At 44.6% G+C, this 27,144-nt stretch overlaps 2 protein-coding genes across 2 annotated transcripts; one reads left to right on the top strand and one right to left on the bottom strand.

Moving 5' to 3' along the window:
- Positions 1-236: 236 nt before the first annotated feature.
- cfap57 (cilia and flagella associated protein 57) lies at positions 237-16,622 on the bottom strand. Its single transcript, XM_062993791.1, has 23 exons — positions 16,534-16,622; positions 15,240-15,411; positions 14,301-14,611; positions 12,930-13,189; positions 12,689-12,851; positions 11,960-12,112; positions 11,582-11,721; positions 10,892-11,057; positions 9,942-10,055; positions 8,996-9,208; positions 8,747-8,920; positions 7,787-7,948; positions 7,286-7,441; positions 6,646-6,739; positions 6,318-6,508; positions 5,060-5,233; positions 4,552-4,710; positions 4,331-4,474; positions 4,142-4,258; positions 2,653-2,787; positions 2,421-2,564; positions 2,209-2,341; positions 237-1,062 (listed from the first exon to the last, which is right to left on the bottom strand). The coding sequence occupies exons 2-23, from the start codon at positions 15,394-15,396 to the stop codon at positions 881-883; spliced, it is 3,642 nt and encodes a 1,213-aa protein (XP_062849861.1). The 5' UTR covers positions 15,397-15,411; positions 16,534-16,622; the 3' UTR covers positions 237-880.
- A 2,435-nt stretch (positions 16,623-19,057) lies between these two features.
- ebna1bp2 (EBNA1 binding protein 2) lies at positions 19,058-26,253 on the top strand. The gene is made up of 9 exons (XM_062992905.1): positions 19,058-19,220; positions 20,341-20,424; positions 21,229-21,404; positions 21,503-21,626; positions 23,559-23,648; positions 23,742-23,817; positions 23,911-23,998; positions 25,321-25,483; positions 25,566-26,253. Exons 1-9 carry the CDS (start codon positions 19,146-19,148, stop codon positions 25,611-25,613), a joined length of 924 nt encoding a protein of 307 aa, XP_062848975.1. The 5' UTR covers positions 19,058-19,145; the 3' UTR covers positions 25,614-26,253.
- Positions 26,254-27,144: the final 891 nt, after the last annotated feature.

The raw sequence follows: 27,144 nt of genomic DNA, 5'->3' as shown, positions 1-27,144 counted from the left end.
ACCTGCTGGACTCCGAGTGTTGTCATTAAATCCAATTAAATTATCTACAACATACAGTACTGTGTACACAACACAATCAAACAGTAATACACCGAATTATTACATAATAATAATAATCAAATGAATTACTAATAAACTACAATTAATATTAATTTATTTACGTTTGAAATGAATTAGTCCTGTATGCTGAAGCATATAGAGAAGATGAATTAAAGAACGTGGTAATAATTCATTAGTTGATGTAACAACACTGAATTTTATTTAATCAGGGTTCAGATCTGTGGGGTTTACAGTTAGATGTGTGGGTGTGTGATGGGGTAAATAACACTTCCTGTAAAGAGCCACTATATTCCTCGTTACTGCTGCAGTTGCGGCCTCTGCTGGCCGGTCGAGGTGCTGCGTAGAGACGGTGAATAATGGAGAGTAGTGCCTGATGATCCCTGTGTGAACCTGCCTTACATAGGTGAAAAGAAGCGGTTGGATGCTAGATAAATACAAGAGGAGTTGTGTTATTACAGCCCAGCTTGGTCAAGGTCTGCAGCAGTAGAGGAGATACAACTGGGGAATTGGATACGACTTAAACTGTCAAATAAACTGAAAGCAACATTTTTGGTATCAATCACCTTAGTGACCATTTTAAAGCCTGAGGGGCATTTAAGACGTCTTGTTTTCCCACCCGTATTCGGACAACTTTTTACTGGTTATTAATCTGGGTTTTTTACAGTCCAGTTGTTGGACAGCTAGTGACCAAAACAACTAGCGGGACTGAGCACGGGAGGTGGGAATAAATGATGAAAATGTCCGTCTATACGTCCGTCCGTCAGTCCAACATTAGAATACACAGCAGAAATCTGAGGTCCGCACACGGAGCGGGGACTGTTTATGCGTTGAGGGCAGGCAGCCTGGTGCTGTTCAGCGAGGTCGGCAGGGCGAGACCTTGACCTTGGAGCTGACCTTGACCCAGACACTCCTGCCTGAGCCGCTGGATCTCCAGGCGCTGCAGCTGGATGATGCGCTCAGCTTCTTCCTCGAAAGTCGGGCGTGGCGCTGCAGAGGAAGCGGCTGTGAAAAAAAATACATTTAATTGTCTTCTTATTTAAAACACTTTCTATAGTCTGACATCTGTCAGGTGACTCATTAGGGAAGGACCTCATCAAGCCATGTGTCTCTGTATTTATCTGTACTGTGTTTACTGTGTTTACTGTGTTGTTTTGCACCTGTGTTCTGTGTTGCACCCTGAAAAGAACGTTGTTTTATACACACTGATCAGCCATAACATTAAAACCACCTCCTTGTTTCTACACTCACTGTCCATGTTATCAGCTCCACTTACCATATAGAAGCACTTTGTAGTTCTACAATTACTGACTGTAGTACATCTGTTTCTTTACATGCTTTGTTACCCCCTTTCATGCTGTTCTTCAATGGTCAGGACCCCCACAGGACCACCACAGAGCAGGTATTATTTAGGTGGTGGATCATTCTCAGCACTGCAGTGACACTGACATGGTGGTGGTGTGTTAGCGTGTGTTGTGCTGGTATGAGTGGATCAGACACAGCAGCGCTGCTGGAGTTTTTAAACACCTCACTTTCACTGCTGGACTGAGAATAGTCCACCAACCAAAAATATCCAGCCAACAGCGCCCCGTGGGCAGCGTCCTGTGACCACTGATGAAGGTCTAGAAGATGACCAACTCAAACAGCAGCAATAGACGTGCGATCGTCTCTGACTTTACATCTACAAGGTGGACCGACTAGGTAGGAGTGTCTAATAGAGTGGACAGTGAGTGGACACGATCAGAGCAGCGCTGCTGTGTCTGATCCACTCATACCAGCACAACACACACTAACACCACCTAAATAATACCTGCTCTGTGGTGGTCCTGTGGGGGTGCTGACCATTGAAGAACAGCATGAAAGAGGGCTAACAAAGCATGCACCTTCTATATGGTAAGTGGAGCTGATAAAATGGACAGTGAGTGTAGAAACAAGGAGGTGGTTTTAATGTTATGGCTGATCAGTGCGGCTGTGTCCCAAATCAGGCACTACTGTCTTAACTAGTGTGTCTAATTATATAAGTGCACTTTGGATGGTTTAATTACACACTATGTGCGAGACAGGATGCATTTTGGGAGTGAAAATCACCAAATCTGGCTTACAGCAGTGGCCCCTGAACCTGACAGCGGTGGGTCTGTCTCGGTGACTTACTTTTAACGTCAGTGGCGCTCCTGGACTTCCTCTTAACGACGCGGGTTTGGGTTTCGTGCTCGTGGATCTGTGACCGCGCCTGCCTCAGCTCCTTCCTCAAATCGTTGATCTCTTTGATGAGAGTGACGTTTTCCTACACACACCAAAAACGTCAGCTAGCCCACCACTCAGGTTTGATGTCTTAGGTTCTCGTATCTACACATCAGCGATACCTTCATGATCTTGACCTTGTCGGCCTGATGCACCTCGTTGTCCTTGGCCAGTTTCCTCTTGAGCGAGGCCACGTTCTTCTCCAGGTGCTCCCTCTGCCGGGCGTACTCGCGCTGGATGTCGGCGTCCACGGCCACTATCTCCAGCTGCCCCGGAAACACACACACACACACGTCAGCGGTAACGAACGCGCTGTGTGGGTTTTACACACGTGTGAGCGTACGTCCGTCTCACCGTGTCCGACTGCTGGACGTAGCGCTCGTAGAGGTCTCGGACGGCGTCCTTGAGCTGCTTGGGCTCCTGGATGAAGCCGACACAGTTGTGCAGGTCGATCTTGAACCGGCGCACCAGAGACTCCACGTCCCTGACCTGAGGAAACAAATGCAGTGCAGTCGACAGGCTTTATAAAAATGTAATAAATAATAAAAAACACAAAATTAAAAGATGAAATTAATATGTTTAGAGCTGTCGTTTCACAGTAGAAGTGCCTGGGTTCAATTCCCTGGTCAGACCGGGGTCAGGGCAATTTAGTGTCTCCAATTCACCTCACTTGCATGTCTTTTGACTGTTGGGGGAAACCGGAGCACCCGGAGGAAGCCTACGCAGACACACAGAAAGGACCCGTACCGCCCCACCTGGAGATTGAACCCAGGACCTTCTTCTTTTTTTTGCTTCCCCCTTTCCTCCCTTTTTAGGGCGTCCAATTGCCCGATTGTTTCACGCTTTCTCTCCACCAATGCCGATCCCTGCTCTGATTGAGGAGAACTAAGCTAACCCACGCCCCCTCCGACACGTGGGCAGCAGCCGTATGCATCTTATCACCTACACTTTGACGAGTGCAGTGCAGATCAGCGTTGTGTACGGAGAGACACACCCTGAGAGAGAGCACTCTTTTCTCATCTCTGTGCAGGCGCCATCAATCAGCCAGCAGAGGTCGTAATTGCACCAGTCATGAGAGAGAGAGACCCCATCCGGTTTAGTCCCGCCCATATCTGAACAACAGGCCAATCGTTGTTCATGTGGCCACTCAGCCTTAGACGGTAGGCAGAGCTGAGATTCGATACGATGTATTCCAGATCCCAGCTCTGGTTCTTACCGCTGCGCCACCTGAGCAGCCGAACCCAGGACCTTCTTGCTGTGAGGCGACAGTACTACCCACTTAGCCACCGTGCCGCCCACTAAAGTACAGATAAACCTCGATTTAACAGATTTCATATTTAACAGACAAAATCTGGAAAGTCGTATGTCCGGTTGGATCGTTTAAAATTCCTGCGAGAAGCGAACCAAAACCAGTAGTTCAGTAATCGTCCACTAGCTGGCGCACGTCTCTCTGTTTACTTTGTTTTGTCAGGAGGCTCACTTTGTTCTTGCCTTTTTCTGTGTTTTATGCTTTATGTTTGCAAATTCTAGTGCTTAATTACAGCTTACAGCGAATATTTTCACACCCCCTGAAAAAAAACCTCGCTGTTTCGGACAATCACGTTTTACGGACCAGAGCTCCCCCCTTTTAGTCCATTAAATTAAGGTTCCACTGTATATTCAATACGGGACACTGCAAAAGGTGCAAAAGTGCTTCCTGAGCATCATGTGAGGAGGTTTATTTTGCTCACATGGGTTCCATTCGACCTCCCAAAAGTATGCAGAAGGTGAATTGGATGCTCTAAATTGTGTGAATCTACCCAGGAGTGTTCAGCCTGCTAAACTCTGGTGCACTGAAACGTACCCTCTGCTTTTCTCTGTGCATCTCCTTGTCGGTGGCTCTCAGTTTCAGGTTCATCTCGGCCACGTCCAGCTCCAGCTGAGTGTTCTTCTGGTGGAACTGCTCCAGCTCGCCCTCCATCTAGAACAAAACCATGATCAGATCGTCCCTCCGCTGCTCGTTCTGTCCGGCTGAAGATCTGAAGATCCCTACCTTCTGGATCTGCTCCTTCATCTCTTTGATCTCGTTCTCTCGGGGCTCAATTTGTTTCTTCAGCTCTTTGATCTTGTAGTCCAGGACGAACTTGAACTTCTCCAGCTCCTGGTTCTTCTTCTTCAGCTCGTAGATGCGCTTCTCCTGCGGGTATGGAAGCAGCCATGTCCACAATGTCAATAAACAACGACAACGAGATTCTAAACTCTTATGGAACCCACCTTGTCCTGGATGGTCTCGTCTCTCTCCTTGATCTCCCTCCTCAGACCCTTGATGTCCTTCTCCAGTGATCTGATGACGGTGTGGAGCTTCTGCTGCTCCTCGTTCAGCTTCTCGATCTCCAGGTTCCTGTCGTCGATCTCCTTCTGTAGGCTGCCGAACTGCGGAGGGGAACCGGGCGCGTCCACATCAATCAACACCTCAGCGCTGTCAGTTTATAATCTTTAAACATTTGTTTCACTGCGTTTTCGCATCATTCGCATCTTCTCCAGTCAGTTCCTCAACTTTTATTTACTGAATCAGTAAACAAATCTTATTTTTACTTTTTTATGATGCTTCAGTGCAAAACTATAGGAGTGAGCTTCAATTAACCGGAGCACCCAGAGGAAAACCTATGTGGATCTTTTGATTACTAGTCCAGTACCTTAACCGCTAGGCTACAACTGCCCTCAACAAATCTGATCTCAGGTAAAGAAGTTAGCAATAGCTTATAAATAAGAGACCACACACCTTCTTCTTCATCACCCCCGTCTCTCCTCTGAGCCGCAGGTTGGTCTCTCTCTCCTCCCGGAGCTTTCGCTCGTATCTGATCCGAACCTCCTGGAGCTCGTGGTCTCCGTCCTCCTCCATCTGCTTCTTTATCTCCTCGAACTCTCGAACCCTGTGCCGGGACTCGTCCTGACACTGTAGGGAACGAGGACAAGAAACGTCATGATACACGACACAGCCAAGAGTATGTGGACACAGGGTGTCCATACATCCATACATCAGTATGTCCGCAGTTTGGTGCGACGCCTGGATGGACACGTATTTGTCCTTCTCTAAAAGCTAACCAGACACTTGTACGTTTATCTGATTGAACTTTGACCCAGTTTGCTGTTCGCTGACCTTGTCAAAGCTCCTCCAATGAGACGAACTGTTTGATATGAGGCGGTAAAAGTGACTCAGGTCGTACAAACAAAACTTAATGTGACTTATTGTAGTAAAACAGCGAGTGAGGAATGTGATTAGTGGAGGAACTTATGAGCAGTAATAATGAAGAGAAGTTTAGTGCTCCTGTCTCCTTCTTTTACTACATTAAACCACGTTAAGCTTTATTATTTCTTGGTCAATTTGTCTTCCGCTGCTGGGGAGCCCTGATTGCAGTCGAGGTGGGTATATTGCTGCTCACGCCTCCTCCGATCTGCGTGCAGCCCTTAGCGGAACCCTTTTCCAACCCATGCATTCTGCACAGGCGTCTCTCTATCTGCTAATCAGGGTCCTTACACAATGTTTAAAGACCCCACCCACATAGTCCGGTCATCCCGCTCTGTGGGCACTGCCAATTATGCCCGCTAGATGCCCAGCCGACCGATGGCAACGCCCAGTTTTGAACCGAGGAGTTCAAGATCTTGGCGCTGGTGTGTTAGTGGAATATCCCACTGTGCCACCTGGGCGCCACGTTAATTTTAATGTTTTATTTTGAACCAGAAGCGTTTTAGACTCTGGGAGAAGCTGATTCTGATTCTCACAATTTCTCAGAAGCTCGAGTTGTAACACTGGTCCACATACATGTGGAGCTGTAACACTGGATCTGATGCTTATTCCACACTAATGTAGATTCGTCTCATATTCACACTTTGATGATGTTTTACCGCTTAAACCAAGCTCTGAACTAAGAGGTGGTTTGCCGCTTTTCATGTGAACGTTCCCCTTAGTCTGTCGTTGGACGTCCACCACTTTATTGTAAAATAAATACTATATTTTAATTACTGTTTACTGTCCTCACCTGACCCAGCAGAAGGACTCTCTCCTGCAGTTTGGTCTCGTAGAGCTGCGTCAGGTCCTCCAGCGCCCGGCGCCCGCCGCCCTCCAGCTCGCGGAGCTTCTCCTCGTAGCTCTCCTGCATCTTCTGCGAGCGGAGCTGCAACTCCTGGTGCTTCTCGTACTCCAGCATCAGCTTCTGGTTGGTGGTAGATTCTACAGAATAAAATAAAACAAATAAAGTCGACCCTGCACCTCAGATGCACACTGGGAAAACAGCCCACTGGGGTTGGAGGGCGAGGGAGTTGAGTATATCCAAACTGGAACAATGCAAAAACTTAGTTTGTATTTACCCAGATCCTGCTGCTCCTTGGAATGTCTCTCCATGATCTCCGTCAGCTTCTCCTGGAGCGCCACCTCCTGCTTCTCCTTCTCCGACTTGAGCACCTGCAGCCAGAACAATGGGGCTTCAGTGTGCTGATTGAAGCAGCGGTCATCAAAGCTTGCTCGACTGTGAACAGTGTCGACTGAGTCCCTCAGGTTTCATCTGAGCTTGTCTGTCTCGAGGTTCCACTGATCTGTGTACTCGGTACAAACGGGTGCGCTCAAACTAGCCCTGTTTATATGGGCGCAGAGACGTCATTGGATACAGTCAATCATAATAGATAATGAATATTTCCATAAATATGTGGACACTCCTTCTAATCGTTGAGTTCAGGTGTATTAAATCAGTTATATATAATAAACATTGTGCTTCCATGTTTGTGGCAACAGTTTGGGGAAGGCCCTATTCGGTTCCACAGTGGACAATCTGAAGTCCATAAAGACCTCCACCAGACCTCAACCCCATTCAATATTGTTAGGATGAATTGGAAAGTGGACTGTGAACCAGGCTTCCTCGTCCAACGTCAGATCACACAAACGTTCCCGCAGACACACTCCGAAATCTAAGCTGAGATGCAAAACGCTGAGCTCTGGATGTTGGTATCTCACCTGGTTTTGGGTTTTCAGCAGCTCCATCTGCTGGATGAACTTCTCGGTGAGCTCCTTGACCTTTTCGCTGTAGTCCATGTCCTTCAGGCGCAGCTGGTACTCGTTCTCCATCTGCAGCTCGTCCACCCGCGTCTTCAGTTCCAGCATGACCTGGTTCTGCAGGGGGAGAGATCTTTTTTTAGACCTAGGGTCCAACTAAATCCACGGAAAATGTGCTTCATTTCACAGATTTTTAAAGAAAAGAGCCACAGAGGTGGTGACACGTTCTCTGTCAGAATCCACCTTCCACTGGTGGAAAAGAAGCGACGTGCAGATGACTACACACACGTCAGATGAGGAAAGCGCTAGTCTGCGGGTCTCCTCGGCCAGCGTGGAGGTGAAATTAAAATAGGAAGCTACGTATATTCGAAATTAAATTTGTAATGTTATTTATGTGCTTTCATTTCATGATTCAATACTCGATGGACAGCGTTTTGTATTTAATGCCGAACGTTCGTTTACCTTCTCCTCCAGATCTGACTTGGTAATCAGGATCTCCTCGGCGTAGCTGAATTCTTTGTCCCGTTTTAGGCCGCGCCCGTCCTTGTCGAAGATTTTCCAGATTAGGAGACAGCCGTCCTCTGAGGCGGTCAGTAAGAACTGATCGTCGAACGTGACGGCCATCTGTGGACAAAATAATGGAAACAGAAACTTTCACTTTCGGATAAGGTGACATTAATAATAATAATAATAATAAGTTCAACTTATATAGCGCCTTTAACCAAGCTCAAGGTCGCTGTACAATAATAGAGAGTGGAAACAAAACAAAAACAAACAAACAAACAAAAATTAAAGACCTGGTTAGGCAAAAAAGTGACACTGTTCCACCCCACCAAGTCCAAAGGAAACGAACCACTTCTATTCACCAGTGGCTCCTCATTTATGCCCATTTATTAAATGTGGCTAGTTTGGCTGCACTCATTAAACTGAAGGAAAGCTTTGGGAGCTCTGTACAGATCTTAGAAAGCAGATCATCTGTATAAACTATAAGTACGTGGAACAGTGTTCTCTTAGCCAAGGTCAATAAGGACAAAAGAAGATATTTATCTAGATGGCCGATTATCTAATCCTACCATAAATCTACCATAAATTTCAAGCTGCAGTTTCTGATCACATCAGACATATCTGAGGAAAAATCCCAACAACACTGTACTTACTGTCAAGCCTGGAAGCAGCACTACTATGATCTACACCCAGTTAAACTGGTGCATTTTAGAAACCGGACACAAAAAGGAAAAAGGATGGAGGGTGTTTTGGACATTATATGACCAAAATTGTGTGGACACCCCTCCAGATTTTATGAGAATGGGTACAAATTCCCACAAACACACTCCGAAATCTTGGGACTTAAACAATGATCAGCTAGAGAGGTGTCCACATACTTTTGGTGTTATAGTGTATGTCTGATTTCAGCGCTCGTACTTTGGTGACGGGGCCGCAGTGGGCCTGGTACTCCGTCCAGTCCTTCTGCATGGGTAACGGGTTCCTGAAGGCTCTGACGGTGCCCGCGGAGGTCCCGGTGAAGATGACGCGGCCCGAGTGAGTGGTGACGACGGCCGTGTAGGAAACGTCGTCTGATGTCACTTCCTTTACGATCTGAATCCGAAATTACAAACAAAGGTCAAATGAAGTGTGATGATCGTGTTATCCTGCGACGTTATCTGGACCTACCTGGCAGTCCTGGATCTCCTTGAGCGTGCGGTCGTTGCCCACGGCGAAGACGCTCTTGGCGTCGGGTGAGAGCGCCACGCCGGCGTAGCTGCACGACTTCAGGACGCTCTCGGACTCGCGGTCTCCGCTGAGAGCGTTCCACTCGTAGATGGCTCCGTCCATGCCGCACGACACCAGACGGCTGTCGTCTGCGCTCCACACCACTGAGCGGACCTGACGGGTCGGAGCGTTCGTTTTTAGTAAGTGCTTCATCCTGGTCAGGGTCACAGTGGGTCAGGTGCTACCCAAAGCAACATTATACAATCTAAGCAATTGAGGGTTAAGGGCCTTGCTCAAGGGCCCAACAGTGGCAATCTGGCAGTGGTGGGGCTTGAACCAGCAACCTTTGGACTACTAGACCAGTACTTTAACCCTACACACTCATACATTGACAGTCAATCCACCTTCTGCATGCTTTTGAGAGGTTAAATAAACCTACAGAACCTAAAGCAACCCTTTCAGGGGGCAAAGAGAAGGATTGAACCCTGGTACCTAGAACCCATATTGCTGTGAGTCACCCACTGTACCACCTATATTTATTTATTAATTATTGTTTATTATTATTATTATTATTATTATTATTTCCCCCTTTTTGCATCCCATTTTTGACAATTCTCAGTTTCCATGTGCACTCTGGTGACCTCTGCTGGTTTATAACAGGCTGAGAGCCTTGGCAGAACCTTAACCGGACTGTAGGAGTCACTGTTGCAGTTACAAGATGGTGATTTCTCATCCAGCTTTATCTACCGTGGTAGGCCAGTGTATGAGACAGATGTTCCACCCGAGAGCCCTTATTATTAGAGCATAATAAAATGTGATTTAATATAGAAATAAACGTCTGTTTTTAATAAACATCGGAACGTTAATGGCGTGTTAATGAGTGTGTGATAGTGAACGCTGCGCTCACCTTGCCGTTGTGACCCTTCAGGTTCAGGATGTTGTCGAACGTCACGGTGGAGTAGATGTGAATCACGTTGCCGTTGACGGCGGCGAACATGTGACCCCCGTGGCTGAACACGCACTGGATAAACAAACACACGCGTGATTTATTTTTACATTTTACTAAAAATACTACATCCAATAACACGCATCAGAAACAAACCTAAATCAGGTTTTCGGAATCATTTCAACCTCAAAAAATTTAAATACAAAAAATTTTACGGGGGGGTGCAGTGGGTTGCACTGTCGCCTCACAGAAAGAAGGGCCTGGGTTTGATTCCCTAGCTGGGCGACCAGGGTCCTTTGCGTGTTTGCATGTTCTCCTTGTGTCTGTGTGGGTTTCCTTTGAGTGCTCTGGTTTCCTCCAAGTCCAAAGACATGCAGCTAATAGAGCTTATAGAAAATGTGTGCGTGTGTGTGTGTGTGTGTGTGTGTGTGTGTGCCCTGTGATGGACTGGCAACCTGTCCGGGGTGTTTACAACATTTTTCGCAATCAGACCCACCGCGACCCTGATCAGGAAAAAAGGTGGTAAAACACACAATAAATGAATGAATGAGGATTTGTTGAAAAAATGTATTTATTAATGTATTTATCTATTTTTTTGACCAATAATTCTCTCTCTGATATAAAATATGCCCAGTCTTGGGCACTTAGTTGGCACGGCAGTCTGGGGAGGCAGTTTAAGTACACCAAACTCACAGACTTCTCTGTGCCCATAAAAATAGGGCATAATGTAAAGGAGAGAAGAGGAAATTTGTGCGGACGGTCAGATGATTCGAGGGCCTCTGCTCCGCCTGGAATCAGAAGCAACACTGTCCACATTCGAGCCAGCATTTAAGGTGCATTTAAAGCTTGCTAGACTGTGTGCGGCCTGTCTGGTATACTGAACCTGGTATGGTCACGAAGAGCAAACCCACCTCTCGACAGCTCCGTACGGTGAACTCTTTAAAGGTGCGGATGTCGTCCATGAGCAGGTTCATGAGGCGGAGCTTGTCGGAGAAGCCCACCAGGATGAAGAGGCCTGATGGGTGCAGCGCCACACTGTGCGACTCCTCCTGGAAGTCCTTGTAGAGCTCCAGAGAGCTGCAGCAAAACAACACAAACACACGGATCTGTGGATTAAACTTGCTCGGGTGGGGCAGCCAGGGTTGGAATCTCAGCGGTTCTATCGACCGATCGTGCGTCGTGGACATGACTGGGGGGGGGGGTTAGTTGTCAGTGCGCTCTGAGCGCATGTCCCAAGCCTTGTTGTTTAGGGAGAGTGCCTGAGGGGATTCCTCACAACTGGTGCGATTACGACCTCTGCTGGCAGATCGATGGCACTGCATAGAAAAAAATAGACCTCGTTCTATTATCAGCTCTGGATGCTGTGCCGTATTTCGGTGCACCTGCGCTCACCTGGTCTGACTTCGACTGACAGGCACTACCAGTGCCAGTAAAGCTGGCATCCCCTGAGTGCCTGTCAGTCCCAGTGAAGGAGACTTTTCCTCATAAAATGCCCACTCACTTGTGACTGTCGGCAGTAAGAGAGGGGAAACGCAAACAAAAGACCTCGTTCTATGATCAGATCTGGACGTTGTGTCGTATTTCGTTGCACCTGCGCTCACCTGGTCTCGTAGTTCCAGACGCGGACGGATCGGTCCAGCGAGCAGGTGACGACGAGTGGCTTGCGGACGCAGATGGACAGTCCGGTGACGACGCCCGAGTGAACCGAGTGGAACAGGAACTCGAACTGGGCGTGGTCGTCCTGAAAACGTTACAGCAGAACATGCTGGCGTGAGTATTTCAATTTGATCTCATATGCTGTATAACCAGAAGTATGCGGACACCTGACTATATGCTGCTCTAGAGCACATTGTAGAATTGCTACACGTTCGATTTTGGACCGTGCCTGCTGGAACTTGAGCCCATTCACTCATTAAAAAGAGGCGTTTGCGATCGAGCGTCCACATACTTTAGTTACTCGTCCGCCTGGTCCCTGTTACCTTGCTCATCTCGGCGGAGGCGAGCGGGATCTGGTAGATCTGGCCGCGGTCTGTGCTGGCGGCCAGTGTTTCCTCCGCCGGGCTGATGCTCAGCGTGGTGACCTCCTGCTGCTCCGCCTGACCCGGGTCGGTGCTGAAGGGGTCCGAGGGAATCTGGAGATCAGAGGAATGCACGGTTGTTTATTCTGGTCGTGCTAAAGAGATGCGATCGATGGAGTCGTGGAGGGTCGGGAGAAACGAGGGATAATGCATTGATCAGGGTGTGGCTCTCTGTACACAAAGCTGATCCACATATGAACTCGCCTCGTGCAGTGGTGGTCGGTACTGCACACGTGTCGGAGGGGGCGTGTGTTGGTCTGCAGCAGTAGAGAGGAAGCGTAATGCAATCTGGGAATTGGATACGACTAAATTGCGGGTGGGGACGCAAAAAAAAGACCTCGTTCTATTATCAGATCTGAACGCTGTGCCGTATTTCGGCTCACCTAGTCTGACTGCGACTGACAGGGTACTAAGGAAATGTCCACTTAACTGGGACTGACAGGCATTACAGAAATGCCCACCTAACTGGGACTGACAGGCACTACCAGTCCTAGTAAAGCTGGCATCCCCTTAGTCAGTCCCAGTGACGGAGACTTTTCCTCATGAAATGCCCACTTACTTGAGACTGACAGGTAATGAGAACTAGGGTCATGTGACTCTCTGACGACTGAAGAATGCAAATGCGCTCACCCTTATTTCCTTGGTTTTCCTGTAGGCGTCTTTCTCGTCTGTTTTCTCGAATAGACAGACGCTGCCTGGGCCGCCTGAACACACGAAGCCTTTAGAGTACGCGGCGATGGAAGTGATGCGAGGCGGCGACTCCGCTTCCTCTAATTTATCCCTCCCCTCATGCCTTCAGGACACAGAAGGGGAATCATGAGGTCACACCGAAGGTGCATTAAAAAGGCATCACGATATTAAAATAACTGACCTCTCCGCCCCGTGTGTGAGCGCCTGGCTCGTCACGCTCATCTCCCAGCGCAGGTCGCCTGACTCGAACACCAGGAGGCGCCCGGTGTCCGTCCCGGCGATGACGCGCTCCTCGGACATCCAGGCGTGAGACAGGATGTGATGTGTGTCCAGTTTGGCGGCGTTTGACTGTTTGAGGGCGCCGTCTGCGTAGCGGAAGAGTTTGAGGACTTTGTTCCCGCTCACACAGACCTGTGTGTTGTCCTGAGGGTTAAAGCTGACCTGGGTGTGGAACAGAGGTGAAGAAATATGAGTTACTGGGGACTAAAGTAACGCCTGTCAGGCACTAAGGAAATGCCAACTTAACTGGGACTGTCAGCACTAAGATAATGCAGACTTACTTGTGACTTACAGGCACTAAGACAGTGCCAACTTAACTGAGTCTGACAGGCACTAAAGAAATGCCCACTTACTTGGAACTGACAGGTATTAAGGTACTCGGGAAATTCCCCTTTAACTGGGACTGACAGGCACTAAGGAAATGTCAACTTACTCGGGACTTACAAGTACTAAGAAAAAGCCCACTTACTTGGGACTGATATGTACTAAGGAATGCCATTTAACTGGGTCTACCAGGCACTAAGGAAACGCCCACTTAACCGGGACTGACAGGTACTAAGGAAATACCAACTTACTCTGGACTCACAAGTACTAAGAAAATGCCCACTTACTTGGGACTGACAGGCACTAAGGAAATGCCAACTTACTTGTGACTGACAGGTATTAAGACACTAAGGAAATGCCCCTTTAACTGGGACTGACAGGCACTAATAAAATGCCCACTTAACTGGGACTGACAGGCACTAATAAAATGCCCACTTAACTGGGACTGACAGGTATTAAGGCACTAAGGAAATGCCCACTTACTTGAGACTGACAGGTAATACGGAAATGCCCACTTACTTGAGACTGACAGGTAATAAAGAAATGCCCACTTAACTGAGACTGACAAGCACTAAGGAAATGCCCACTTACTTGGGACTGACAGGCACTAAGGAAATGCCCACTTAACTGAGACTGACAGGCACTAAGAAAATGCCCACTTACTTGGGACTGACAGGCACTAAGGGAATGCCCACTTAACTTAACTTAGGACTGACGGGTAGTGAAACAATGCCTTATTTACATGTTCTCTCGTTTACTGGACTGACAGGCACTAAAAGAATGTCTCATTTAACAGGCCTGGCAGGCACTGAGAAAAATTTTTGTGGACTGATAGTTGAGATAGTTGAGATGAGTGTTTTAATAGGACTGGTAGGCACTCCTCATTCAGGTGAAGAAATTACACTTTTAGGGGGACTGATGGGCACAAAGACAACGTATCCACGCCTACCTGACTGACAGAGCCGGTGCTTGTGCTCTTTACTGTAGCCAAGACCTTTTGCTTCTCCCATGCCCAGTAGAAGAGGGTCCATTCAGGCCCTTCAGCCTGGCCAAGCAGGTACTTGGAGTCGGGAGAGAATGCCATGCAGATGAATTCTTGGACGCCGGTGTCGCCGCCCGTCAGCACCTTCCTCTTACGGCTTTGCTCGTGCTGCAGGTCGTAGATGGTGATGGTGCCGCGCTCGTTACGCTCCGACACGGCCAGGTAGCGCCGGTTGGCACTGATTGCCAGAGCCTGCATGCCCTGGCTCCTTTCTGTGCCTGTAGGGCAGATGGAAGAGTGGTAATTCAGTCATTAATTATTATTAACCACCTTAATCAGGGGCGCAGGGCAGGATCACATCCCGGGCAGGGCGGCAATCCATCGCTCACAACTACAGTCAATTTAGTCAAACCAATCTACCATCTGCATCTGTCTCCTGAGGAGATGCTCAGGTCCACAGAACTGTCAGTAACCACAGGGTTTACTTGTTAGCAAAAGTCTGTGTGCAATAGCAGCAAGGCTCTGATTTATTATGATTTATTATTATTGTTATATATTTATTTTCACGAGGGTTGTGTTAAGGCAGGCACCACCCAGAAGTACAGAAGGCAGAAGTACCCCTCAGACAGGGCACCAATCTACAGAGCATCACAAACTCACCTTGGGAGGTGAGAGGACACCAGAGCACCCAGAGGAAACCAACACTGCCATAGTAAGAACATACAAAACACTCCTGCTGACTGGAGATCAGAATCAAACCGAGGTTCCCAGGGTCTATAATGCCTCCCAGCACCCACACTACCAGCTGTGCCACCATGCCTCCCTAGACCAGAAGTACCAGAAGAAACCCCAGGTTTCCGCCACACTAATATTGTGATCGTGGGGTTAAGATCTCAGCACGCTTACCTGGAATGAACCTCTGGCATTGCTGGTCGATGCTGTATCTCACACAGTTGTTTCCACATGGATAGATGACCGTCTGCTCGTCGAAAAACAGCAGGTTGTTGGTCACGCCTGTGCGCAAACCGAATACGTGGTGCGACTGAGCCCCGACTGCTGCCATCGCTCAAACGTGCCACTAAGCAGGAGAACAAAAAACAACCAAACGATGAATAACAGAACTACTTAACTTTATATTTTCTATAGTTGATTCACATGCACTTGTTTGTTGTTTGTGGCTGAAGAATTGGAACATGTCAGTTTATTGTGGGTTTTCTACAAACGCATTGTGTGTAGAGTGTATTGTTACATCCCTACTCCACACAGAAAGGACCTGGACCGCCCCACCTGGGGATCGAACCCAGGACCTTCTTGCTGTGATGTGATAGTACTACCCACTTAGCCACATGCCGCCCAGATTATTAATTTAATGGTACAGAAAGTAATCCTTCAATTATATAATGTAATTTGACTCTTTTTATTGCACACATGTAGAGGGGGCGGCACGGTGGCTAAGTGGGTAGCACTGTCGCCTCACAGCAAGAAGGTCCTGGGTTCGATCCCCAGGTTGGGCGGTCCGGGTCCTTTCTGTGTGGAGTTTGCATGTTCTCCCCGTGCTCTGGTTTCCTCCCACAGTCCAAAGACGTGCAAGTGAGATGAATTGGAGACACTAAATTGTCCATGACTGTGTTTGACATTAAGCTTGTGTGAACTGATGAATCTTGTGTAGTGAGTGGCTACCATTTCCTATCATGAATGTTACCAAAGTGTAAAATATGACGTTAAAATCATAATAAACAAACAAACACATGTAGGGGAGGACGGGTGCTAGTCTGCAGCCCTTCTAGTCCAAACTGTAACTTACTAAATTGAAAGAAAAGTGAAAAAATAGGCAAAAAAATGCAAAAAGTTAAAGATAAACAGGAAATTTGTACAAGTGCATTTGGCTTTTAGATTTTTTGAATGCCAAAAGTGGCACTTGGTTTAGTTTTTTAAATGATTTGTTATTACTTTTGATGGTAAATGTATTCTAGCTGTGAGTTACATAAAAAAAACTATAATAAAACGAATAAAACTTGTTTTAAAGTACCTAAAAACCTAAAAGTACCATCACCTAGAACATGACGATGTTTATTAATTACAGTTACACGGTTTGTTTATGTTAAGCGACCCACACTATTACCTACAATTACTTAAATATAAAAAGTATCGGTTACTAATTTAAATACTATTTACAGAATAAATTATTTACATATTTTACCTTTTATATGTCCAATCTCTGTTGTGTTGATGTTTCTGTAAACGTTATCAGTCTCTTAGCTATGTGTATATTTATGTGTTTACGGTATCCATGGTTACATTGAGCCCAGTTACTGCAGCTATAACCGGGAGTGTTGTAACTCCACAAAACAGCCACTAGATGCCGCCAAATACAAGCAAAATGCACAGATCAGCCATAACATTAAAACCACCTCATTGTTTCTACACTCACTGTCCATTTTATCAGCTCCACTTACCATGTAGAAGCACTTTGTAGTTCTACAATTACTGACTGTAGTCCATCTGTTTCTCTACATACCTTTTTAACCTGCTTTAATGCTGTTCTTCAATGGTCAGGACCACCACAGAGCAGGTATTATTTAGGTGGTGAATTATTCTCAGCACTGCAGTGAAACCCACATGGTGGTGGTGTGTTAGTGTGTTTTGTGCTGGTATGAGGAGTTTTTAAACACCTCACAGCGTCCTGTGACCACTGATGAAGGTCTAGAAGATGACCAACTAAAACAGCAGCAATAGATGAGCGATCGTCTCTGACTTTACATCTACAAGGTGGACCAACTAGGTAGGAGCGTCTAATAGAGTGGACAGTGAGTGGACACGGTATTTAAAAACTCCTGATCCACTCATACCAGCACAACACACACTAACACACCACCACCATGTCAGTGTCACTGCAGTGCTGAGAATGATCCACCACCTAAATAATACCTGCTCTGTGGTGGTCCTGTGGTGGTCCTGACCATTGAAGAACAGGGTGAAAGCAGGTTAAGCAGTCAGTAATTGTAGAACAACAAGGAAGTGGTTTTAATGTTATGGCTGATCAGTGTACATTTGTAAAATAGCTGTGCATGTAAAAACAGGGATGTTCTGGTTCTTAAATCCACTCATCACTCTTCTTCCTTCCGTTTCTTCATCACTGTCCTATCTAACTCATATAATAATTACAATGTTAATTTCCTAATAATTATACTAGCTGTACATTTACTGTAATTCCTTTATTTTTTTTTAAGTTATGAGGCCCCTAACTGGACAAAAGATGAACAGTGAATAAAGAGTGAGTCCACGGTTAGGAACTACCTTTCCTAATTTTACCTTTCATTACTTTGTTCAGCAGATAGAGGAACTAAAAACAGTGTAAGGTCATTAGATAGCAAGTATCCCAGACTATATTTATTTATTTAAAGGTGACATGGCTGGACTTTCTTTAAAGATTTGAACAGATCAGATTAAGAATTTTAATTTCCTTTGGGATCAATAAAGGATCTATCTATCTATCTATCTATCTATCTATCTATCTATCTATCTATCTATCTATCTATCTATCTGTCTGTCTGTCTGTCTGTCTGTCTGTCTGTCCGTCCGTCCGTCTATCTGTCTGTCTGTCTGTCTTTCCATAAATCCATCCATCCATCATCTATCTATCTATCTATCTATCTATCTATCTATCTATCTATCTATCCATCCATCCATCCATCCATCCATCCATCCATCCATCTATCTATTCATCATCTATCTATCTGTCTGTCTGTCTGTCTGTCTGTCTGTCTGTCTGTCTGTCTGTCTGTCTTTCCATAAATCCATCTGTCCATCCATCATCTATCTATCTATCTATCTATCTATCTATCTATCTATCTATCTATCTATCTATCTATCCATCATCTATCTATCTATCTATCTATCTATCTATCTATCTATCTATCTATCTATCTATCTATCTATCTATCTATCTATCTATCATTTATCTATCTATCTATCTATCTATCTATCTATCTATCTATCTATCTATCTATCTATCTATCTATCTATCTATCTATCTATCCATCTATCCATCTATCCATCCATCCATCCATCCATCCATCCATCCATCCAGCTAAGAAAATAAAAGATGATAAAATCGCTGTGATGAGAAGTTCTCTCTGTTGGCTGTTGGTAATGTCAGGGTGGAGGGGTTTTGTATGCTGGTAAGCATGATTCTAGCTGCAAATGTCAGCGAAATACCTTATACACTTACAATTGTTTAAAAGATGTTCATATTTAAATGGTTAATGCGACTATATGGATTTATGTACTACTATCATTTAAAACTGTGAGTAAACACCGGTCCAAATGTACTAAAAATCACAAATGTGTGGACAATAAACCAATTAATGTACCAATGTTACTTATAACTGCACGTACAGTAGAACTAGACGTGAAATTACGTCACATATAGTGTGGTGCTTAAACTTGACTTCTGGCATAATCCGGCACCCCCTCCCGCAACCGTCCCCCGTGTTTTGATCTAATTGTAAAGTTTTAATCTTGGAAGAACAGCGGGGCAGTATGAAAATTCTGATAAATGTTAGGTTGATTTAATCATAGTAAAATATGTTTTATTAATTGTGGTGTATAAGGGGTGCCAGATCCGGTGGGAGTCAACATTCAGCACGACTCCTGCTTTGATCGGAACTGTTGTTGAACGGTGCGCTGATGTTCAGCCGGACATTTTATCACGTTGCACTACAGAGGAACGCACGTGAAAAGCAGAGAGACTTATGCTTAACATTGTTTACATTAATACTGATTATTTATAACAGTAAATAATTCATAAAAATGGTTGATTTGGAGGAGGATTCGATGTTGGGGATGGAATCTGAGGAGGACGACTCTGGGTTATCTGATGGCGAGGTGAGAATTAGCATGTTTTGCGGTGTAGCGTTAGCAACTGTGCTAACTGAGGTAACGTGTCGAGCTTTAAGAGTAAATAAGTTCTAATTCGGTGTTTACTCATGGAGGAAGTTAAAACAGCTACAATCAGCGTAGAGTCTGATGTTGTAGTTCCAAATTACGGTAGCCTTCAGTGTACATGTAAATAGGACGAGTTTGATTGTGGCCATTAGACTACATCACATGCATTACATTGGGAAAGACTAGACTTTTACAGAGCACTTAAACCATTTGGAGCAAACATGTGTAGTTTAGTGCGAAGTATATGGAACACTGGAGTCTCTACCGAGGTCCTAATCAGAAGGTCATGAAAGAAAAACCAGAAACTTATTTTTAATGATATAAAAGAATGCTTTTTCATAATTACCCAGTCTGTGAGGACATTCACTTTATTTTTTTATTTATATCCAAGTGGGAATGTCTTACCACCCAAAACCATGCAAAAGGTGGATTGGCTGCTCTCATTTGAGTGTGTTTTGTTCTCCAGTTGACTGGTGTTTATGATGTCCATGTTTTTTCTATATATTGCCTGTATATAGTCTTAAAGTTTGTATCAGAATCAGCTTTATTTGCCAAGTATGTTTACACACACACACACACACACACAAGGAATTTGTTTCTCGGCTGTTGTTATCTCTCTACAATATACAGACAAGACTATACAGATAATGTATAAATTTAACATGCTAGACAGAATTTAGTATATATACAGAAAATAGAAAAATAGCAATAAAGTATATTTTGTGTTTAATGCTTAATGTATACATTGCTTGTATGCTGCATTTATAGAGAGATACCATCAGCCGGAACCAAATTCCTCGTGTGTATCCACATACTTGGTCAATAAATCTGATTCTGATTCTTTGATTTCACAATTATAATATGAACTGACATTCTAACGTATGTTTTTCTTTTTACTTTGTTCTTTGATGTTTTACAACAAACTACCTGCATGTTCATTTCTGATAAGCAGGGTAACCTGACAGAGAAAAAGACTCTTTAGATTGTAAACAACGTTTTTATATAATGCTCTATAATTCTCATGCATTTTGTATTCTGTGTTCTGCTTTTACTTTTTTAGCTTCAAGAGGCTTTTGCCCAAGGGCTCCTCAAACCAGGCATGAACATTCCTCTGGATGCACCTAAAAAGGCCGTAAACAATGTGGTGAGTTTGTGGGAACACTTTTACATTTATTTACACACCCAAGCACCTTAATGTAGTTATTATAAAATTATTATCAAAGTTTTTCAGAAACACTCCATCCCATACCACACTGTCTGGTGAATAAACACACGTATGTTAAGTTTATTTGTCATTTGTACAAATGTTAGCAGCAGTTGTACATTGAAATGTGTTTTGGGAGGTAACATAAGAGAAATGGAGAGAATAGAGAGGATTAAATGTTGGGTAGGGTCCTAAAATAGAAGAAAAATCACCTCCTGGTTTCTACACACACTGTCCATTTTAGAAGCACTTGGTAGTTCCTAGACCTTCATCAGTGGTCACAGGATGCTGCCCACGGGGCGCTGTTGGCTGGATATTTTTGGTTGGTGGACTACTCTCAGTCCAGCAGTCACAGTGAGGTGTTTAAAAAATCCAGCAGCACTGCTGTGTCTGATCCACTCATACCAGCACAACACACACTAACACACCACCACCATGTCAGTGTCCCTTCAGTGCTGAGAATGATCCACCACATAAATAATACCTGCTCTGTGGTGGTCCTGACCATTGAAGAACAGCATGAAGGGGGGCTAACAAAGCACACAGAGAAACAGATGGACTACAGTCAGTAATTGTCGAACTACAAAGTGCTTCTATATGGTAAGTGGAGCTGATAAAATGAACAGTGAGTGTAGAAACAAGGAGGTGGTTATAATGTTATGCCTGCTCGGTGTATACATACATTTAAACAATGTAAAGTGCAGATATACATTGTTAACATGCTTTATGCTCTTGTTTTCCTAGGAGGGTTTGAAGAAATGCTTGGCCGAGTTCAGGAAAAAATTGCCCTGGGTGGAGAGGCTGGACCTCACCAACCACCCAGCCGCTGATATCGTCGCCAAGGCAGAAGGAAAGCTGGAACCAAACCAGGGTCCTGATGAGATCAACGCCGAGGATGATTTTCAAAGGGAAATGTATTTGTAAGTCCTGATTCTGGCCTCAGTGTCTCAAAGATTAAAGGTTCCAGTTTGCAGGGCTGCGTCCTTGATCACGTGTTCACTTGTGTTTCTGTCTCCAGCTATCGACAGGCCCAGGCGACCGTCCTGGAGGCTCTGCCTAAGTTACAGAAGCTGCAGATTTTATCCAAGAGGCCGGACGATTACTTTGCAGAGATGGCCAAATCGGATCAGCAAATGCAGAAGGTAGATTATTTCATGCCTAAGCAACTGTGAGCAACTTACTCTCCATTTTTTTTAACGAGGAGCAAGTCGTGTAGGGCAAGCCGTAGCCTAGTGGTTAAGGAACTGGACTAGTAATCAGAAGGTCGCTGGTTCAAGCCCCACCACTACAAGGTTGGTGCTGTTCGGCCCTTGAGCGACGCCCTTAACCCTCAATTGCTCAGACTGTATACTGTAAGTCGCTTTAAATGAAGGCGCCTGCTAAATGCTGAAAATGCTGAAATGTCAATCCATCACAGGGATTCAGCTCCCTGAGGGACGTAGCCGATCGTGTCGGAATGGCGTTTATATTGTGTATAGAGCAGATGTGGCCTAGCGGTTAAGGTACTGGACTAGTAATCATAAGGTTGTTGGTTAAAACGCCACCACTGTCAGGTTGCCACTGTTGGGCTTTTGAATGAGGCACTTAACCCTCAATTGCTTAAAAACTGTGTACAGTGGACCCTTGAGTTACGAACGGTTTACCATACGAACATCTTGGGTTACGATCTTTTTCAACTTGACGTACGAACAAATTTCGGATTACGAACTGAAATTCACGAAACACGTGACGTCACAAACAATTTGACTCTGATCTCTCTCTCTCTCTCTCTCTCTCTCTCTCTCTCTCTCTATATATATATATATATATATATATATATATATATATATATATATATATATACATATATACACATATACACAGTGAGCGAACATTCGGGGAGTGGAAGGTGTTTTTCTGGTGTTTTCTTTATATTTTGTAAAATTCAATATTAAAATGTCCCCAAATAAGGTGCAGAGAAAAAATTTAAGGGAAAATAAACTTGTATTTATAACAAAAAAGAGCATTTAAGACATTAAACAGGTTAGGTAAGGGGGGGTTTGGGAGGTCTGGCATGGATTAATTCTGTTTACATTATTAACTAACGAACATTTTGACTTAAGAACAGCCCTTCAGAAGCAATTACATTCGTAAGTCAAGGGTCTACTGTACTGTGAGTTGCTTTGAATAAAAGCCTTTGCTAAATGCAGAAGATATAGATATATTCGTTATTATGTTAAGTTTAGAGGTTACCGCTTTCAAGTTTTACATTGTGTTTGATGCGGTGAGCCTGTGCATGTTTGGATATAGCGGGTGTGGTCCGTGTATCGAGATCGAGCCTCTTCATCAGGCTTTTGAGGCAGTGGAATAAAGAGTGCTGCATCCTGCAGTTTAAAAGAGCAGAAATGTCTTGCATAATAGATAGATACTTTATTGATCCCGAAGGAAATTAAAGATGCATAACGAAGTTCTCCTGCTCGGATTAGAATCTCCGAACGTGGCTGGAAACAGATCTGGCACTGCGCACTGGGGGTGCGTTTCAAATCGGCGCCATCAACAGGAATTGAATTAAAATAACATTTTAACTGTCAGCTGGAACGTGGCTGGTACAAGATGCATGGACTTACTGTCCTCGCCACCCACACACATGCATTAATGTGTAGTTAATGGCCAGCACCCCAGATTTTGAAAGCACCAGACTTAGGGGACTCCAAAATACGTTACTTTGATCTGGTGAATTTAGCCATGGGTGGCACGGTGGCTGGGTGGGTAGCACTGTCGCCTCACAGCAAGAAGATCCCGAGTTTGCTTCCCAGGTGGGGTGGTCCGGGTCCTTTCTGTGTGGGGTTGGCATGTTCTCCCCGTGTCTGCGTGGGTTTACTCTGGGAGCTCCGGTTTCCTCCCACAGTCCAAAGACGTGCAAGTGAGGTGAACTGGTGATACAAAATTGTCCATGACTGTGTTTGATATTAAACCTGAAGTGATGAATCTTGTGTAATGAGTAACTACCGTTCCTGTCATGAATGTAACCAGAGTGTAAAACATGACGTTAAAATCCTCATAAATAAATAAGCTATTTATTTATTATTGCACAGATCAGGAAGAAGCTCATCCAGAAGCAAATGGTGATGGAGAAATCCGAGAAGGCCAAGAAGCTGAGAGAACAGAGGAAGTACGGCAAGAAGGTCAGAATTCCGCTTGGCTCGCTCACCATTAATTCATACGAGCTCTGTAAAAAGTGCGTCTTTGTTCTAACAGAGTTCTGTCTGTTCTTTCAGGTCCAGGTCGAGGTTCTACAGAAGAGACAGAAGGAGAAGAAGGCCATGATGACGGCAGTGAAGAAATACCAGAAAGGTTGATTCTGTTTGCGATGATGCAGTGTTATTTTTTCCCCCACCTAGTTTAAAACGTTAGAACCCGTGACTGATCAGTGTTGGTGTTGCACAGGTATGACTGACAAGCTGGACTTCCTGGAAGGAGACGAGCTGACAAAGAAGGTGGCGGATAAATCCAAGCCACATCTGAACAAAAAAGGGTGAGTATTAAACTGTTACCTCAGCTGGGTACACGGTGGCCGAAAGTATGTGGACGCCTGACCATCAGCTTGGTCTACTGGACCTCAATTTGTTAATTTTTTTTGAGTGTTTTGCAGGCATCAAATTCTAAATGTTTTTATATTCACAAAATACAATAATGCTGACCAGTGAAAACATCGGAAATCTTTTCCTTCTACAAATCACAGTCCCAACTTTTCTGGTTTAAATTGGGAACGTGGTAGAAATACTTACATTACTAACAAAATGAGCTTCGATTAGAACTTGTGAGGTTTTAGTATCAGTATCGGTTAGGGCTGCAGCTATGGATTATTTTTGTAATCGAGTATTCTAGTGATTAATCGAGTAATCGGATAAGGAATACTTTTGCTTAAATAAAGAGCAACAATTAATACATATAAGATTCAATCTCTCATCTCTTTAAACAAACTGCACATTTTAATTCCTTGCATACAGGACAGTTTAAAGAGAACGTTTTTGAAATGCAAAAACAAATACATAAAAAATAAATCAAATTAACCTGAAACTAAGGCATAAATAATAATAAACAATAATACATAAACATCGCCTCTAATTTGTGCATCTTTCAGAACCAAGTTTCAGCTACAGCTCACACAGAACATAAAGCTTCAATATTTTGTTGGGAGGTTTTGTGGCGTTTGTAGGAGGTTCTATCAGGATCGTATCTCCTAGATGAGCTAGATTAGGCGTTTGTGTGTACATGTGTGTTTGCCTAAACCTTCAAAAAGGCCTGTGGTGGCTGCAATGAAGAAAATTCAGCGTATCAACACGACGCTCTGATGGTGTGGATGTTGTTCTGAGTTTTAGTTTATTTCCAGCTTAAAATGATCTCAAACTTTGTGATTTCCTCTGTCCAGCCTCGTCTGTTCGCCCCTCGCTATTTTCTCTCTCTCTCTCCATTGTGCAGTCCGCGCTGTCAAATCTCGGCTGCGTCCTAAATCGCACTTTCATACTGAACAGTAAGCAGGAGCAGCGAGCGTGTCCAAATACGTAGTATTCATTCAACTGTACGTGAAAAGTACCCGGATTAAGTCCTGTTACGTCATGATTACATATGAGATTTGGGATGCAGCCCTCGGCTTCTTCACGTCGCCTGCCCACAGCGTGAACGTGTTGTGCAAAAGTAAAAGTCGTCCGTGCGAAACACTGTGAGCTGTAAATAGTCGTATGGATTAAACGACGTCTCGATGCGAAACATTTGCATCGATGATTTTTAGTAATGGAATCACTCGAGGTGCCGTGCTCACTGTAACTTTTGTCTTTTTTTTTTTTTCATTTTCAGCCCGAATGCCAAGAGAAAGTACAAGGATAAGAAGTTTGGCTTCGGGGGCAAGAAGAAGGGCGGCAAGTGGAACACCAAGGAGAGCCACAACGACGTGTCGGGTTTCAAATCCAAAGTAGCGAACGGGAAAACGGGCAAGAAGTTCAGTAAAGGAGGAAAGAACGTAAGGAACTCTCCACTCGGATCTTGACGTGTGTGTGTTCGTTCCTCTCAGAATGATAAAAATTTCTACTGTTTGCTTGCAGAAGCGGCCGGGAAAGGAGGCGCGGCGTAAAATTAAGTCGCGGAAGTGAAAACCTCACCTCAGGATCTGACTGGACGTGACTAAGTGGACTTCATGAGCTTCTGTGTTGGCACAACTGGTGTTTATACACTGTGTGCACCGTGTGCCAGTTTCCTCGGTAAAGGACTTTGGCTGGTGGCTCATGAAATACTTTTGTGACTTATTTTTACCACGTGTCTTTTTTTCTCCTGTTGAATCTTTTCTGTCCCAAATTTTAGAAGCGTGTTCACACTGGGCGCATTTATAAGGGGGATGGAAACCACCGCCGGAGCCACAGTTACCATTAAAGCCCTGGTGATGCTCGCCACCCTCTTTTATATTTATATATATATATATATATATATATATATTATATCAATTATATTTATCAATTATCAGACAGAAAACCCAGATATGCAGAGTAATCAGAGTTTGTTCTTAAAATGTGTTGTGTTTGCCTTTAAAATACTTCAAACACAGTCCACCAGCATTTGGTGGTTGGGCAGTGAAAGGCCTCCATCATAAACTCACCCTTGGTAATTTTAGGCATTTTGGGAAACGTCCCAACACTTTTTATAGCCATCAGTCCATCATGTTTATACGGTGTTACTCCTCTGGTACAGAAGCTGTTTTATTACCTGAAATAAAGCATTCGAGTTTCTACTTGTTAATTTTTCTTGTGCTGTTAATCCAACACAATCAAATTTAATTACTGATCCTAAAAACATGTACATATTTTATCCTGGATGCCCAGAAATGCCTGTGAATACAAGTGACACCATACACACTCAAGTGCCACAGACTGGACACGTGTCGGAGGACGCATGTACTTGATCACATTTGGGGTTGTGTAAGCAGATACGGATTCACAACTAGGAATTGGATATGACTCGATTGGAAGATAAAGGTGATAAAAATTAAGGGTGGAAAAAAAATTCATTTTTGGCTTCAATAAACATGCATATTTTTACTGTAATAAAATTGTTTATTCAGGTTGCTGTACATGCAAAAGTGTACGGTTGTTTTTGTGGTAGTGTTTTATCAGCCATAACATTAAAACCACCTCCTTGTTTCTACACTCACTGTCCATTTTATCAGCTCCACTTACCATATAGAAGCACTTTGTAGTTCTACAATTACTGACTGTAGTCCATCTGTTTCTCTACATGCTTTGTTAGCCCTCCTTCATGCTGTTCTTCAATGGTCAGGACCCCCACAGAGCAGGTATTATTTAGGTGGTGGATCATTCTCAGCACTGCAGTGACACTGACATGGTGGTGGTGTGTTAGTGTGTTACTGTGTCCACTCTATTAGACACTCCTACCTGGTCGGTCCACCTTGTAGATGTAAAGTCAGAGACGATCGCTCATCTATTGCTGCTGTTTGAGTCGCTCGTCTTCTAGACCTTCATCAGTGGTCACAGGCCGCTGCCCACGGGGCTCTGTTGGCTGGATATTTTTGGTTGGTGGACGATTCTCAGTCCAGCAGTGACAGTGAGGTGTTTAAAAACTCCAGTAGCGCTGCTGTGTCTGATCCACTCATACCAGCACAACACACACTAA

The sequence above is a fragment of the Trichomycterus rosablanca genome, chromosome 4, assembly GCF_030014385.1.
Source record: "Trichomycterus rosablanca isolate fTriRos1 chromosome 4, fTriRos1.hap1, whole genome shotgun sequence".
NCBI lineage: Eukaryota > Metazoa > Chordata > Actinopteri > Siluriformes > Trichomycteridae > Trichomycterus > Trichomycterus rosablanca.
The sequence above is the reverse complement of the archived record's forward strand: the minus strand, read 5'-3'. Positions and strand labels throughout refer to the sequence as shown.